This window comes from Phragmites australis, chromosome 22 (genome assembly GCF_958298935.1).
Source record: "Phragmites australis chromosome 22, lpPhrAust1.1, whole genome shotgun sequence".
NCBI classification, from domain to species: Eukaryota; Viridiplantae; Streptophyta; class Magnoliopsida; order Poales; family Poaceae; genus Phragmites; species Phragmites australis.
Genome location: NC_084942.1, coordinates 21,049,453 through 21,065,620, shown reverse-complemented (window position 1 = coordinate 21,065,620; position 16,168 = coordinate 21,049,453). Strand labels below are relative to the sequence as shown.

The 16,168-nt window shown below is 42.4% G+C and overlaps 1 protein-coding gene across 1 annotated transcript; it reads left to right on the top strand.

The window, feature by feature from the left end:
- The first annotated feature begins 12,406 nt into the window (after positions 1 to 12,406).
- Positions 12,407 to 15,283, top strand: LOC133905525 (uncharacterized). The gene is made up of 3 exons (XM_062347337.1): positions 12,407 to 12,995; positions 13,554 to 13,901; positions 14,021 to 15,283. The coding sequence occupies exons 1-3, from the start codon at positions 12,582 to 12,584 to the stop codon at positions 14,645 to 14,647; spliced, it is 1,389 nt and encodes a 462-aa protein (XP_062203321.1). The 5' UTR covers positions 12,407 to 12,581; the 3' UTR covers positions 14,648 to 15,283.
- The last annotated feature ends 885 nt before the right edge of the window (positions 15,284 to 16,168 follow it).

The window sequence follows — 16,168 nt, the reverse complement described above, 5'->3', positions numbered from 1 at the left end:
GAGTATGCTGTCCTGGGAGCCGTGGAGGTGCGAGACAAGGACGCCGTCGTGGGCGCCGTCGAAGGAGCTGTCGACTTGCGAGACGAGGAGGCTGTCCCGGGCGCGATCTGGGCACTGTTGAAGGAGCCGTCGAGTTGTGTTTTGTAGTTGCTGTCCTCGGTGTCGTCGAGCTGCGCGAAGAGAGGGCTGTCCCGGCCACTGTCGAGGGAGCCGTTGAGGTGTGAGTCGAGGACGCGGAACTAGGTGCGATCGAGGGAGGCGTCGAAGGAGTTGTCTGTGGCAAAGTCGAGGTGGTTGCCCACAGGGCTGTCCTGCCCGCCATCGAACGAGTTGTCCATGACATCATCCAGGTGAGACAAGGCTCTGGTAGCGTGGAAATGAGGAAACGATTAAGTTTATACAAGCGGTTAGCATGCAAACGAGGAAACGAGTGGTCCATTCCAACGGTTAGCATGCAGCCATGCAGCATCAGCATTGATTACAAGCACTTTGATTAACGAAAAACGGCTGTATTATGTGCCTAAAGCTTAATACGCCCTCTAATTTGGAAAGATGTTGAAAAAATTATATGCCCTATAAATTGGGAAGGAGTGAGCAGTATGGTTAGTTGAGCCACGTAGATCTCACCCCACTGTTAAAATTGTTAGGTTATTATCTTATTTTAAGGATAATCTTGATTAATTTGGGGCATATAACTACAATACAAATGTATGGGCTGGTCTTGACTGTGATGAATGGAGAACGCTGCATGAATAATTTTTGGATTTTCCCTTAATTACCCCTATACTATGTCCATATTGCTGCAGGCATGCATGCATAATTTGGTCCGTAGCTTTTTGTCAGCTAATATAGCCTCTTTTGGAACCGCTTCTGGCCAGCTTATAGTAGAAATAAGCAGTGGAAGAGTGCCAAATTGTGTGATTCTTCCTTATGTCAAGTGGACGCGATTTTGACCAATGCCTCATTTACACATGAACGCAGAATTAATCGTGAATCTATTTCTGTGGTAAGCTGCATCGCAATTTTGAAAGTCCTCCTACAATTCGGAGGTAATTATCCGTAATTGCCACTCACCCCCTTCTACCATTCCTCTCCCGATGCCCCTCTCTCTCATTCACACTGTTCCTCTCCCGATGTGAGGCTCCTCCGCTCGTGCGCACGCGAGGCTCCTCTAACCTCCATCGATGCCATGATGGCCGGCTCCCATCCGCCCGTTCTACCACCACCTCCTCCCCAAACTCATGCTCTGGTCCACCGTGGGATGGCTGAATCCGCACCTCCATCCGAGATCCACAGCTCCAGCCACCAGCGACTGTCAGATCTGCATCTCCTATCGAGATCTGCAGCTCCAACCACCAGGGATTGCCGGATCCACAGTTTGGTGATGGTCTTCCTCGATCGCTCAAACGGCGTCGGTTCCCAACACCAGAGGTACTCCATACCCACGCTGGCTGGATCTCTAAACTGTGACTTGTTGGTTTAAGCGTTGTTGATTTTAGTACCTAATCTGCTGCGTGCTGTATCGCTAGTCGCAGCCTGGCTTTTTAAGCTATGATAGTTTCTTGTTACTTGTCAATGATCACAACTATGCTTAATCTCTCATGTTCAATTTTGCAGAAGAAGGGGCCAACTGTGAGTGACCTGCATGAGATGTATGAAGATTGGTATTATCGATTTTCATCTATACACGTAGCATGGTTCCTAGCATTTTTGTTGTTTGTTAGTCATATCATTGTAGAGTAGAGTAAACAGCCAAATGTGCGTTGTGCTAAGCTTGAAGCCTTGCAGATTGACACGAAGAAGATACAGTGAGGTTTTAGAAATTCTACGTGATGTGAAATCTCATATGGTATGTTGTGAGTTTTGTGACAATTGATTTCAGATATGCACATGTTCAGACAAATACAGAGATGCACATTTGGATAGATAATATGTGATTTGAGGATTTTTTTTCTTTGTTCACAAATGCTGGATATGTGATTGTTATTTCTTGCCATTGTGATCAGCAGTCAAGAAAGAAGAGTGTTGCTCATTTTGATTCTATTGAGTTCGATTTGAATTGGTAGCTTCGAAGCCTCTCTATAAATTGTGTGTTCTATAAATGTTTAGAGGTTTAGTCAGTTCAAAAAATTTCAAAGAGAATGAGAAATGATGGAGACAATGATATTACATCTCCCTCAAAAAAATTATATGAAATTATTCATATTACAATGTTCTCATGTTTAAATACAAAAATTTAATGAAAATAATATCATATATACAATTATTATTTAGATGCCAGACGAGTTCGTACGATTCAGGGGCATAGCAATCACTAAACACTCAGGACAGATAATCTCCCTTAAAAAATCAGGGTTGCCAAACGGCCAGCTTTTCCCGATAGCCAATTCTTCAGCTAGCAACTTCTCAGAAAAACCAGCTTCAGAAAAGCTCCTAAAAAAAGTTGTCCCAAACAGGATCTACTAATCATTTAAACCGCAACAGTGTGTGTATATGTATATATATTTATATGCATATACTGTATAATTTTGTGTGTGGGGCTATTGGACCTGTCATGCATTATGCTAAGAGAGCTTCATTGTGGTTTGCTACATAGATTAATCTCCATGCACGCTCCCCGTTAGCTAGACTGAAAGTGGCCTCCCAACACTCTTGAGAGCATTACGCCCTGAAGTGTTACTGTTGGTAATCAATGGCCTGAGGGCGACCAAAATCTGATACAGCTAGCTGGGGGCGAAAGAAACCTGGACTAATTGATGATGATCGATCATTAGCAGCAGGATGCATGCACCCACACAACCACACACATAATGGATGGAGCGTTGTCTATCGATCGATCTGTCATTACTGATGTCAAATGATTAATTTTCGCGTGAACAGTAGGTTAGGTCCCTCGCAGTTTTATGGTTTGATAAAGCTTCAATGTTTTGGACACTTACAGGTAATCAAGATTTTTGAGGAGGAGAATTAGTGTTTAATTTACTTATGATGAATAAATGCATATAGTACAAACCTTTAAGAAACCGGATTGTTACATTATGTGTGTGTATAGTACTTCACTTGGATACAATATGCATGGGTCGTATATATAACATAAAATTGTTATAACCTGAGTCTGTCAATGAAAATAGAGTAAGAAAATAAATGAATGCGACATTGTTTTCGTACCCCCCCCCCCCCCGGTACCTCTTTTAAATGTGAATTTGACAAGTCAATGAAATAGAAAGATTTGATTGAAATGCCTAGAGGAAGTACAGTACTGAAAGTTACCTGCCCATCTAATAATAATCGCTAATTAATTTTGAAGTGGCTCTATCCTGCTATCTTCTCTATTAATATTGAAAGTATCTTGGACACTGTTAATTATAAAATAATTAATAAAAATGAGTGTGCAATTTTCTGTTGATCAAACTTTTTCCGTCTTCTAATATATCCGGTTATTTCACAAGTCCTTATTATAGACACTAATTAATTTTGAGTGACTATCGTGCTCACTTCTTTAGCAATATCCCAATTTGATCAATCTGGTCACCCCACGATTGCTAAAATGATTATATATTATCGGTTTCAAGAAATGAGCGCATGGAAAATACACTGCACAGCTAAATTAGTTGTCAATATTATATTTCCAGAGACAACTAAGCCAAATTAATTAATTTTATATATGATCGCATTCAGAGGCCATGTGTACCGATATATAATTATTAATGGAAGTATGAATCCTAATCATGCCAAAAATATAGTGTGTTGTACTATATAGGTCTTCTGCCAAATCAGATGGAAAACTGCTCGTGTTGGTTGTGACCCTACGCTCATCATGCTCTAGATTAGCTAAATTCCAACAGAAATAGAAAAATGGATCGAAATCTGATATAGTTTTATTTACGACAATCACAGGCAAACAGTAGCAAACAGGTGACTGCACTAGCAAGCAGGCGACTAGCAGGGCGATTGAGCTTTTCCTACATCGATCTCGTCGCTCTCTCTCCTGCGGTGTCTTCTTCGATGCCGGGTGGGGAGCGGGCGGCTTCTCCACGGCCAGCTTATAGTTAGTAGCTAGCTTAGGTCTCCTAGGCATGGTTCACGTTACCGATCGGAGGTCGGTTAAAAAAAATCACGGTAACCGTGATTATCGGTCAAAAATTTAAAAAAATTCAGAAAAAAATCATTCGGTAAATTTTGAATTTTTGTGAAAAAATCGTGTTTTTTCCCTCTCGGTAACCGCTCGGTTTTGGTCGGTTACCGAACGGTTTAGGTCGGTTACCACGCATTTTTTATTTGGTCGGTTACCGAGCGGTTTGGGTCGGTAACCGCTCGGTTTTCTCGATTTATCGAGCGGTTTTATCGAATTTCAGCGCAGTTCAACAAAAAACCTAAAAAAGGGTTCAATCTTGTAAAATCAATAACTAATTCTTCTGAGCTTCAAATCAAGTGAAATAAATTTTGTTGGCTTCCTTGTAACATGATCTACATGATAAAAGTATTTATACTCATAAAAAAGTTCAAAATTTTCTGTGAGAAATTTTATTTGTTAAACCAAGGTAAATGCATAGTTTACTCTTTGCTAATTGAAAAATCATGAAACTAATTTTTTTAGTCTTCTTACATGATCCTATATCTTTTAAAAATATATGAACTCATGAATTAGTTATTGTAACATGCATGATTGTGTAAATGTGTTGCAACTAGATTAATTCATAACTGACCCATCACACCTCAAAAATTAGTGAAACCACTTTCATTAGCTTATTTATATCATGATTTACGTAGAAAAAATAATAGTAAACATGAAAAAGTTAATTACAGTGTTGTTTCTTAACATATTCACTTTATGCTTGTGAACTTTGTAAAAATCATAGAGAATTTAATAAAACTCTAAATAAAGTGAAATCAATTTTAAAGATTCTCTTAAAATACGTTTTATACAAGAAAAATATGTGTTTGCATGTTACACTTTTCCTTAACGTGAGTTAATAATTGAGCCGCACGCTTCAATTTTTTTCATTTTTTTCAAACTTTCTCTCTATCGAATATGATGCAAACGACATTATTTTTGAAAATTGTTTTCACAGAAGGTCTTAGAATTGTGTCTAGTTTTTTTTAAAGATTTTTTTTGAATTTTTTTTGAATTTTTTTATTTTTTCAAATTTTTTGAATTCAAATTTCGGTTACCGTTCGGTTTTTGAAACTGGACCGGACCGGACCGGGAAGGTCGGTAACCGCGATTTTTGAGCGGTTACCGATGGTTTTTTGAACCCTGCTCCTAGGTTGGTTGGTAGTATTGACTACAGAGGTGAATAATCGATTTAATAAATTTTTTATGAAATTGATTATTTCTCCTATTTAAACACCTACCGCACCTCTATAAGAGAATCATAACATAACTTAATACAAATATACAGCGAAAAAACTATGCCTACACAGAAATTCTGGAAACTCTGGAGAAATATCAAAAACCAAACTAGAAGATTAAAAAAAAAGTGGGTCTAATGGTTAGAATCGGATATTAGGTTCCACAACAAACCAATCTATGACTCATCCCCACACAAAGATTAAATCTTGAGAAAAAATCACTCAAGGATCCATAAATGAACATCGGATAAAGAAGATCTCTAAGATGGTGGTCTAAAGGCAACGGAATTTAAGACCCAATAACATATGCATGTGTATGTGAATTTTATGACTTTAGTATCAAAAAGAATAACCTCCCAAGATGTTAAAATTTTAGCTCAAAAAGAAAAACAAAAATCAACATCGAAGAGAAAAAATTTGCACACAAGGTAAGAGAACTAAGAGAGGTAAACTAGAAGAAGAAGAATTCAAACATATGAAACAAAATAAATTTCATTATTCAAATAGGTCAGCCCTATTTTAGGTGAATTATAAAGATTTTTCTCTCAAAACTCTCACATATTATATAGGTTAAGCACTCATTCTACTCTCTTCTAAAACCCTTGAACAATGCTCTCATATGGTTGACACAAGGGACTTAAATGGCTGGTGTCTCCTCTCCTATAGCCCTACTAATCTATTTATAGGCTAGAAAACTTAACTCCAAAGTTTCATAGTTTTTTCTAAAATACACCTCTCTTATAGTATACTCCTACCTACCACCAATATTATTTTGACCAATTTTCTTCTCTATTCATCGGACGGCCTCGGCACCTTCATGATTTGGCTTCGTCTCGATGCATGTTTTACGATGATGCTACGTACTCTTCCAGTCCTCCTACGATTTTGAGGTTAAACCACAAAAATCCTAGCACATTTTTCAAAGCATGACTAGCCACCACTTGCTTCCACCTAAAGCAAGCGCTCTGATGATGACGCGTGTCCTCCATCTTGAAATCTTGACCGCTAGCAAGACTCTCCCGCTCATGATCCCTTAGGCTACCTTGTCACTTGTACTGGCATCCATTTCGCTTGACTCTGTCAACATACTGTCTTCATCCTCCGTTTCATGCTTTGCTTAACCTTCATGTGTATATCTAGGATCACCTTTAACTTCGCCTAGCCCTTCTTGATCGTCTGGCACCAAGCACCCATTTAGCCCCGATCACCCGCCATCGACCGTCTAGTTTCATCTGTCACCTGCACACCTTAAAATAAGCAAACACATTTCTTCACACTCTAAAACATCTCCAAGTTAGCACAAAATCAAAAACTTCAACTCAGAGCATATCCTACAGAAAACGTTAACACCAGATGTTCTGTTGTGTTCTGCTCCTAAACACCAGAACATCCGGTGAGTGTAACACTATTTGTTCCAGAAAATTTTGCTCTCGCAAGAAAAGGTCCGGTGAAAGCTTACGGTAATCTCATGTCCATCACCGGATAATCCAGTATATGCCAATCCACTGAACCACCCTTCTATAACCTTTTTGCAATAAAAGATTCGGTGTATTCTCTGTTGTTCACAATCTCAGCACCAGACTATCCGGCGTATATAATTAAAATTGACACCAAAAATCTACTCTCGGCAGAAAATACTCCAGCATCTCAAAGTCCATCACTGGACTATCCAGTGTTTGCTTCTATTTCTGCTTCAACACTAAAAATATTCCGGTGCTCACTTCACCGTAACACCAGACTGTCCGATGTGGTAAAAAACCACACACCGAATGTTCCGATGAGGCATAATTTTTTTGACTCTAAAACAGTCTGCTCCAATTCATACTTTTGTTAGCATAAATAAGATTACACACACAAACTCATACCAATCAAAATCATTTCAAATCTAATATTGCCAATGATTTATTACATGTAAACCAAGACAAATTTTAACTTGGTTTCTTGACTCTTCACCCGGTTCTTTCCATACGAGAGCTCCTCAGCTGATTAGTTGTGCCTGGTCATATGCTTCTTTTTGCGGCTATTCAACAAAGTTTACATCTTTGGTGTGTCTTGACAGTATCACTGCCTCGATCTTTTCATCATCGGATGCTCCGGCTAGCGGTGAACCAAGGAGGTCAACAAGGAACATGGTGTGTCCTCCATTTGTAATTTCTATCTTTATTGAGGACCTCTATATAATTCTCAGGGTGTACTGTTCTGTGCTTTAATGAATATCCATCCACCCTTCACATAAAAAAAAAAGAAATAGAGAGAGATTTGATTGAAGTGCTTGGAGGAAGTACAGCGAAAGTTATTACTGCTCTTTTTATACTCACTATTTAATTATAAAATGGACCTATATCGTGCTTCCTCCTCTATTAATAGCTCACTTAAGGTCATCATGTACCGCTAAAACAATTATAAATTATTTGTTTCCAGAAATAAGCACATGAAAAATACTACATCGTGTGACTTTCTTAGATAATTTTTAAGTTTCAATAGGCAACTAAACCAACTCGATTCGCTATATATTCTGATCATATTCAGATGCCATGTGTACTGATATCTAATTATTAATCAAAGTCTGCACCCTAATTAGTAAAAAAATACAATGTGCTATTACTACATTGGTCTCCTGCAAAATTAGATCTATGAACTGCGCTCTCGTGCTGCTTGTGACCCTATTGTCATCACGCTCTGGAGTGTGATTAGTTAACATAACAACCAAACAGACTGATTAGCAACCACGCATGCTCCTGAAAGATTTATGGGAGTTGCTTAATCCAGCGCTTGATTTTTGCCTTCTTTTCAGGCGACGTATATGAGCTGTAGGATTTTCATCCAACAGTAATCTCTATTTCTTGTCTCTCCAGATGAGCTGCCTTCTCCCCCATGCCATTGTTCTTCTTCCAACGTGCTCCTCCAACCTACCCTCTTGCACTTGTTTTTGCCGGTATTCTACTACTTAGATCCACCATCGTGCTAACCCGTCTCCGCTAGGATCATCTCCTCTCGTCCCCGCCTTGACATCACCCATCCAACCGGTGCCTGTGACCAGTGGGGTACTAGCCACCTCGCCGGCCCGCCCTTGTGCCCGTCACCACCGCCGGTTCATCCTGCCTCTGGTGACCTCCCTTTAAACCAGTCGATGGGGAAATCTCGTCAAAATCTGAACCCCACCACAAACCTCACCGGAAAAGGCATCGCCTGAACAAAGCTAAAAAAGCTGGCACCTGAACATTAGAAGGCGTGATTAATTATATCTCAGGGATAAGTAATGACCTCCAAAATAAGCAAATCCATCGTTCATGATTGATTATACAAGTTTCTCTAAAAAGATTCCAAGTGCGTATGAACGAGATCTTACAGAAAATTATAAGTATTTCCTATTGTCAGGTATTTCGCCCTCGATCCGCCGCTGGACCCACCTGTCAGCCGATAACCAAGATAGTTTTGATGAGATTTAATTTTGTTTGTGTGCGCATCAAGGTCAATGAAAAATACATCTGGTTCCCATCCAACGGCCGGAAGTGAAGTTCCAAGAAGCACATGCATGCATGCCCTCTTGCAATTTTGAACTTCATTAGTTGACACACCGTTACTTACGTTATATTAACTATACTATAATCCAGGAGCATTAGGTACAATGTTGATCCGTTGCCAATTCAACTTTGCCATCGCATGTTCTTCCTTGCTTATCTGTGATTAACTTTATGAAACCGTTAAGTATTTCACACTGACTTGACAGTACCGTAAACGAGCTGAATAAATTAAAATTATATTTTCTCGTCGACGTGTGAGGTAGACACCATAATTCCATGAAATTAAAGGGGAAAACAACATCATGGCCATGGCCTTCTTCCAGCTTTGGCCGTGATTAAAGAGGAGCAAAGGTAATTAGGAGCACTTGCTTAAAGCTAACTAAAGCTTGTGTGAATCTAATCTAAGCAGGATTAGAGAGCCAAGTCTTGATTTAGATGGTTAGTAGAGGTGATTGTACCTTACTCACGAGGATCAAATATTAGGTTTGTTTCTTATGTATCAATTGTGATTTAGGTAGTGTTTGGTTCGTGGGATGGGATGGGACGAAACGGATCCATTCTGTTTTTGAGTTGTTTGAATGAAGAGCAATAAGATGGATTGGTTTGGAATTAAGAAATATTCTTCAAAGATTTAGGGCGGAGCTGTTTTAAAAAAATAATGGAATACAGTCATCCTATTTCAAACGTGATACTGACGGTGAGCTTAAAATACTAAAATAAATTTGTTCTATTCTACTCTCTAAACAAACATCTATATATGAATAGAATCATATCATCTTTAAATATACAAATGAAATCATTCTATCCCATATCGCTCTCTAACCAAATACTACCTTAATATCAGTAGTGATTTTGTCAATCTCTAAACTACGCATCTTCGGTCTTCGATAGAAACTGTATAAGTACATGTTATAGTAGTATAAATGTCTACATGTGTTTTATATGTTGTACTTAAATTTCTTAAAACAAGAAGAAGCGGGTGCTACTCCATCTAACCAATGAGAACGGATTAAAGGGGTGTCACGTGCGTGACGGCGGCCGGGCTTTTCCGTGGGAGCCAGCCGCCGTCCAAACACCCGAAGCTTCGCTAACGGCGCCGTCATAGTGCGGCTCGGGCCCACATGGCAGGGCTGGCAAGCGGATATGCTCACCTCCTCACCAGGGATAGATCATAGAGGTTAGGCCTTGCTTTGTTTGGGTTTTTTTTTCTCTTCTTGTTCCTCTTTGCAGCCAATAGTTGCTTGCTGTTGCTACTTGTGTAAGGGAAAAAATGGAACCAGCCTTTCATAGCTGTCTGTTTAAAAGAAAGTTGGAAAATTAATTCATGTTATTTCTGTTATTGAGAGTTTGATATCATGTGAGGACGTATAGGACACATGGGGGCTACAAAGGACGATATGTGAATGAGATGAGATATATATGAACACTTTCTTGTTTCTTTGGATTATGGTGGTAATGGTATTGGCTACATCATATGATAGTTGTCCATATCAAATACATTTATAGTAGAGATATTTAATTTTTTTTATATTCCATCTTGTCTTATTTTAAGTTCTATCCAGACCAAGATAAATGTGGCCAAATGCAGAACATTAGATATGCAATGCGACAAAAGCGCTATTGTCGTATACCATTCTATCTTACCAACAATCTGTACGAGAACCACTCTCCCACACATCTGAGTCAACTTTTGTTACAATTTACACACTTCTAACTCATGCTCCACACATCTCAGGTACAAAACAATTCTTAAAAAGTTCAAACAAACTTACACACGTTATAACATCTCACTTAACCAAAATTCACACTAAAACAACATGGGTGTGCTTGGTTGCTTAAACTTGGTTTTGTAGAGCTGTATCGTAAAAGCAGGCTGAGGGAGAAGCGGGTTGAGTAGAGTCATATGTGTTGAAAAGAAGAATATTTGGTTGGTTGTATCTGAGGCTGTATGAGCGGATGTAATGAGCTGATTTTTTATTTAGTTGATTGAATCTAAAGCTGCATGAGCGGATGTAAGAGTTGAGATTGTGATTTGTTACTCGCATTAAGATAATTTTATGATACTGATAAATAGATTCGCCTATATGTAAATCCTGCATCCGCTCATACATGCAGGAACAATAGATGCAGGTAACCAAACACATTTCTTCCTGAGATTATACGCATCCTCTCATACAGGCTGAGCCCAAATCTCTTCTAGCCTGATCAGGTAGATACGTATAATCTCATAGAGAAACGTTTTTAGTTGCCCGTATCTACTATTCCAGTCTGACCTGACAGATGCAAATATGCGACCTCATCTTAGCCTAGGAGCTTCACTTTACAGCCTGGGCCAATGAATACATGTTCTGCATATATTAATGCAGGCAAGCCCACTTGTTAGTATCACAAAATCATCTTCATGTGAGTAACCAATCATAATCTCAACTCTTGCGTTCGCTCATGTGACACCAAATTCAGTCAACCAAGCAGAAACTCAGCTCAGTCTGTTCATATATACAACCAACCAAACATTCTTATTTTAAACAAATATAACTTTACTCAGTATGCTTCCTCTCATTCTGCTTATACGATGTAGCTTTACGAAATCTCTTCCGGATAACCAAACACACCCCATATAAACATTTTAAGAATAGCTCCAACCCATCCCCTTCTTAGCTTGCTATCCTATATTTTTAGTGAACACAACAAAAATAGGTCTCCAACTAGCTCGCTACTTGCCTCGCTAACTTTAGGAGGTCGCTATTTCATCATCCCCACACGCCACATCCAGGGAGGCTCCTCCGCTCACTATCTTGGATGGCAACTACGTTCCCGCCCTCGCTAAGACCCAAGTTCGTTCCTCCTACCCCTTCCCGACTTCCCATGGTTCTTGATCCCTGTCTTGCATGACTGAGCACCGGCTCGGTGATACGCCACCACCACCCCTGAAGCCACATGTCACTGCCCACCCTGCACACAGGGTGTCATTGGGGGCTCCAATAGGGGCTGCACAGGAGCTTGGGCGTCCCGTAGTGCCGCCCAACCATCTTCCCACGGTGTATGGCAGGCTGCAACGCCGCTCCAGTCATCATGCTTTACTCATTTTGTAAAGATTAGAGAGAGGAGGAATGGGGAGAGATTAGAGAGAGGAGAAATGGCTTGCACGTGCATATGGCTAGTTGGAGCTCGCGTTGTGGCTGGTCGATGCTGGAAAGGGAGCTCAGGCTGATCGATATTGGGATATTTGGTATTTACAAAATATTAATAAAATATAGGTGAATGAAAAAGAGGAAACTAAATTTAGAGAGTGGGTTAGAATACGCTAAAAAATAAAAAAAAATCAGGAATAAGAGCTCTATATATGAAAGAAATAAGAAGATAAATTTAGAGAATGGTGGAAGGTACTCTTACAAGCCCCAAAAGACACCAGTAATAGTACTAGCCAAATACTAAAAGGGAGGAGATGAGGTAAGCTCACTATGGCCGGTGATGGGAAGCAGCGGCAGCAGCGCCGCACTGGTAATCGTATAACTCCCCGCGGTCTCCTCACTCCCGCAGCTTCACGCAGTCGGCGCCTCCATTCTGCTCCCTCCCTGTCTTTTTCCACCCAGCTCCCTTGGCTTCATATAAATTCGCACCCTGCTCCCCTCACACCACCAGTGCCTGGGGGATTTCTTCTCTAGGGGGCGACGAGTTTCTGGTATTTACAAACAGGTCCCTGCCATGGAAAAGAAGCAGGGCTTCTTCTCGGCGCTGCGGGAGGAGGTGGCGCGCGGGCTGTCGCCGGCGCGGGCGCGGCGGAGGTCGGCGTCCAACGCGGCGGAGGTGGCGGCGTTGGCACTGCGCGGGGGAGGGGAGGCGCTGGCGCCGCTCATGGAGGGCCCGGATCCGGAGGGCGCCGGCGGCGGCGGCGAGTATGGCGCGCGCGCGCGGAGGGAGGGGTGGGGCCGGTGGGTGCGTGGCCAGCTCCAGCTCTCGCGCGCGCCGTCGGCGGTCGGGGCGGACGCGGGCGCCGGAGGCGCCGCGAGGCGGAACGACCTGAGGCTGCTTCTCGGCGTCATGGGCGCGCCGCTTGCGCCGGTGCACGTCTGCGCCGCCGAGCCGCTGCCGCACCTCAGCATCAAGGACACCCCCATTGTAAGAGCTTGCTTCTACTTCTTGATCGCCTTGCTTGCTTGGTCATGCTCTAGATTGAGCTCAACGGGTTCGTGGGGAAATTCCCGAGCAAATTTTTTTTTGCATTTTGTAGCCAAAGCTTCCAGATTTGAGTTCTTGATTGCAAAATGTGCTTCCTTTTGAGGTTGAATTGGTGGCTTTTCTGTACTTTATTCTTGAGCTTGTGCTTCAGTTTGATGTGGAAAGCTTTGTCTGCTGTTTCCTGTGAGGCTGTGACATTTATTCTACAAAACTTGTTGGTTCTCTAGTGGAAACACTGTATAAATAGGTTCTTGATGTGATGTGTTTGGGAGATCATGCATTTCCAAACATATTAGCATCTGAGCACATCACCGCTGTAAAGGTGGCTTTCCTTACATCTTGTACTATGTGTGTGGCAGACGATGCCCATTTTTAGTACTTGTTTTCGAGGGATTATCTGCTGGAAAGAAAGATTAACCAAGCTATTTGTTGTACATTTTGGTTCTTCACTGTAGCACTATAACCGTGTAACAGTGAGGTCTTGATGTGTCTACGCAGGAGACCTCGTCGGCGCAGTACATTCTGCAGCAGTACCTGGCTGCCTCCGGCGGGCAGAGGCTGCTCTCCTCTGTCCGGAACGCCTACGCCATGGGCAAGGTGAGGATGGTGGCTACCGAGTTTGAGACGAGTGGCCGTGTCGTGAGGAACCGCATGGCGGCGCGCTGCGCCGAGCTTGGCAGGTTCGTGCTTTGGCAGATGGCCCCGGAGATGTGGTACATTGAGCTCGCCGTCGGTGGGAGCAAGGTGCATGCTGGCTGCAACGGCAAGCTTGTGTGGCGCCACACCCCATGGCTCGGCGCACATGCTGCCAAGGGCCCTGTCCGCCCGCTCCGCCGCTCCCTTCAGGTAATAATGGCGGTGTATACCAGTTTCACCACCATGTCTGTATATGTGTTGTCTCAGTGCCCCTACCACAGCGCAAGGAGCGTAAATTTGAATGAAAATTTGTTTCCTTGTCTATCTAGGGCCTGGATCCATTGACCACAGCAAGCATGTTTGCTGGCGCACTGTGCATTGGCGAGAGGAAGGTGCACGGGGAGGATTGCTTCATTCTGAAGCTGTGTGCAGATCCTGAGACACTGAGAGCACGCAGCGAGGGGCTTGCAGAGATCATCCGGCATGTTCTCTTTGGGTACTTCAGCCAGAAGACTGGGCTTCTTGCCCATCTTGAGGATTCTCACCTTACCCGAATTCAGTCAACAACCGGAGGAGATGCAGTTTACTGGGAGACTACCATCAATTCATTCATCGAGGACTACCGCCCGGTGGAGGGTATAATGGTTGCACATTCTGGGCGCTCGGCTGTGACCCTGTTCCGTTTTGGTGAGGTGGCTATGAGCCACACCAAGACTCGTATGGAGGAGGCATGGAGCATCGAGGAGGTTGTGTTCAATGTCCCCGGCCTCTCCATGGATTGTTTCATCCCGCCCACTGATATCAAGTTTGGATCTGTCAGTGAGACTGTTGAGCTTCCGCATGGCGAGAAGAACAAGGTCGGTCTTCTCCCATGCCATCGTGCTAAGGTTGCGGCTCTAGAGAAGGCAGATGGTAACGTCGCGTGGAGCGGAGCCCTACAGCTAGACTGCAAGTGATTGGTAGCCCGTCCATACTTGCTTCTTGCATTGCAACTGACTGATTTTGATGGATGTAGGGTAGAAACAAAGAGCTAAGGAGGATTTGGACCTTTACCATTCCAAATGTCCTCGGTAAATAGGAAGCTTAAGGCACTCGCATGGTCTTCCATATCCCAGAGGAGGCCTTGTGTGAAGAATCCTGTCTGATCTCATTCTGAGATATGGTAGTAGGTAGTCTTTTCTGTAACTTCCGGCTTTGTTTTGTCGGTACCTCATGGAAGAAGAACCAGGGGTGTTCTTCTCCATCCTGCCACATGATAAGGATCATGGTGGCAGTACTTCTTTCCGTCATAGCAACACTAATTATCGGAGGCCAGCAAGGAAGAAGTGATTTCTTCATCGGCAATCAAGAGTGATTTCATCGTCGTTGATCGCGTCTGATTAGCAGTCCAGTATGCTTTGGTTGGTGATAGTCTGTGGTCAAACTAACTTTTAGGGGGGAAAGAATGTAAGCTGTGGGTGGTCCTGATGGGGGTCAGGTTGTGAACCCTTTCCTTCGCATCTCTCTTATTTAGTATGAGATGGTGGTTGTATCCTGCAGAAGTTTGATGTAAGCCAAAACTTCTATGAATATCATGGCTTGAATTGTTTTCTGTTGTGCACTCATTTTTTCCCCCTTTCTTTCCCTTTTGCATGCTAAAGCCAATGATATTAGATTTCTGAACGTTAGATAAATTGTTCATCAGTATCATAATGAAGCATTAGTGTAGCCTTTTATTTTTCCTCCCAGCTTGCGTTCAACTTTAGTCTGTGGCTCTGTGCTGTATGCTGGGGAGTATGACTCAATAATATGATGGTATGGTATAATCTCTCTTATGAGCTGTGATTAGCTTTGCCACTTTGACACCTCGTTTCTTTTTGCTCCATTCCCTGAGAAGCTTCAGGCTGCAGCACCATGCATGTCATCACCCTCATGCCATTGGCATTGATGGCCTTGCTTGCTTGCCCCATCTTTATTCATGGAAGGAATAGTTTTATTCTTAGGGCTCTGTGTTTTCCTTGGGAAGAAGAGACCCATGTCTAACCTCTAAAAAACAAGTACTAGTAGGAGTACTACTCTCACCTCCTAGCTCCCTACCTCCTCATTTCCCTAGCTTTCTGTTGAGTCACATTCTTGTAGATTTGCAAGAGTTCCTGCAGAATTTCTTTCATCTCCCCCAAGGTCGTGAAACTTCAGGAGCCGTTTGATCAATTGGAAGTAAACCACATGTCTGGAATCGAGAGTAGACTACGTGGCACCAACGTCAAGGCCCAGTTTGGAACGCGGGATTATTCCCGTCAAGGCCCTGTTTGGAGGGGTTAGACTAACCAAGGGATTTGTCAGATTCTCGTTGTGAGAGATTTTCGTTCCTTTCATTGTTTTATCGGTTTCTCTTTATGGTTTCTATCACAAATGAATTCTCAGGTCATTCCTTTTAGGACGGGATTCTCTTTTTTTTCTCTTCGCGATTTCCCTCGAAAGTAAGCTGTTGGAGATGA

Bases quoted from the DNA above. Each gene is read 5' to 3' on its own strand.
- LOC133905525 (XM_062347337.1), top strand. From the start codon at position 12,582: ATGGAAAAGAAGCAGGGCTTCTTCTCGGCGCTGCGGGAGGAGGTGGCG. The intron at 12,996-13,553 runs GTAAGAGCTTGC...GTGTCTACGCAG, and splicing joins GCATCAAGGACACCCCCATT to GAGACCTCGTCGGCGCAGTA. The intron at 13,902-14,020 runs GTAATAATGGCG...TTGTCTATCTAG, and splicing joins CGCTCCGCCGCTCCCTTCAG to GGCCTGGATCCATTGACCAC.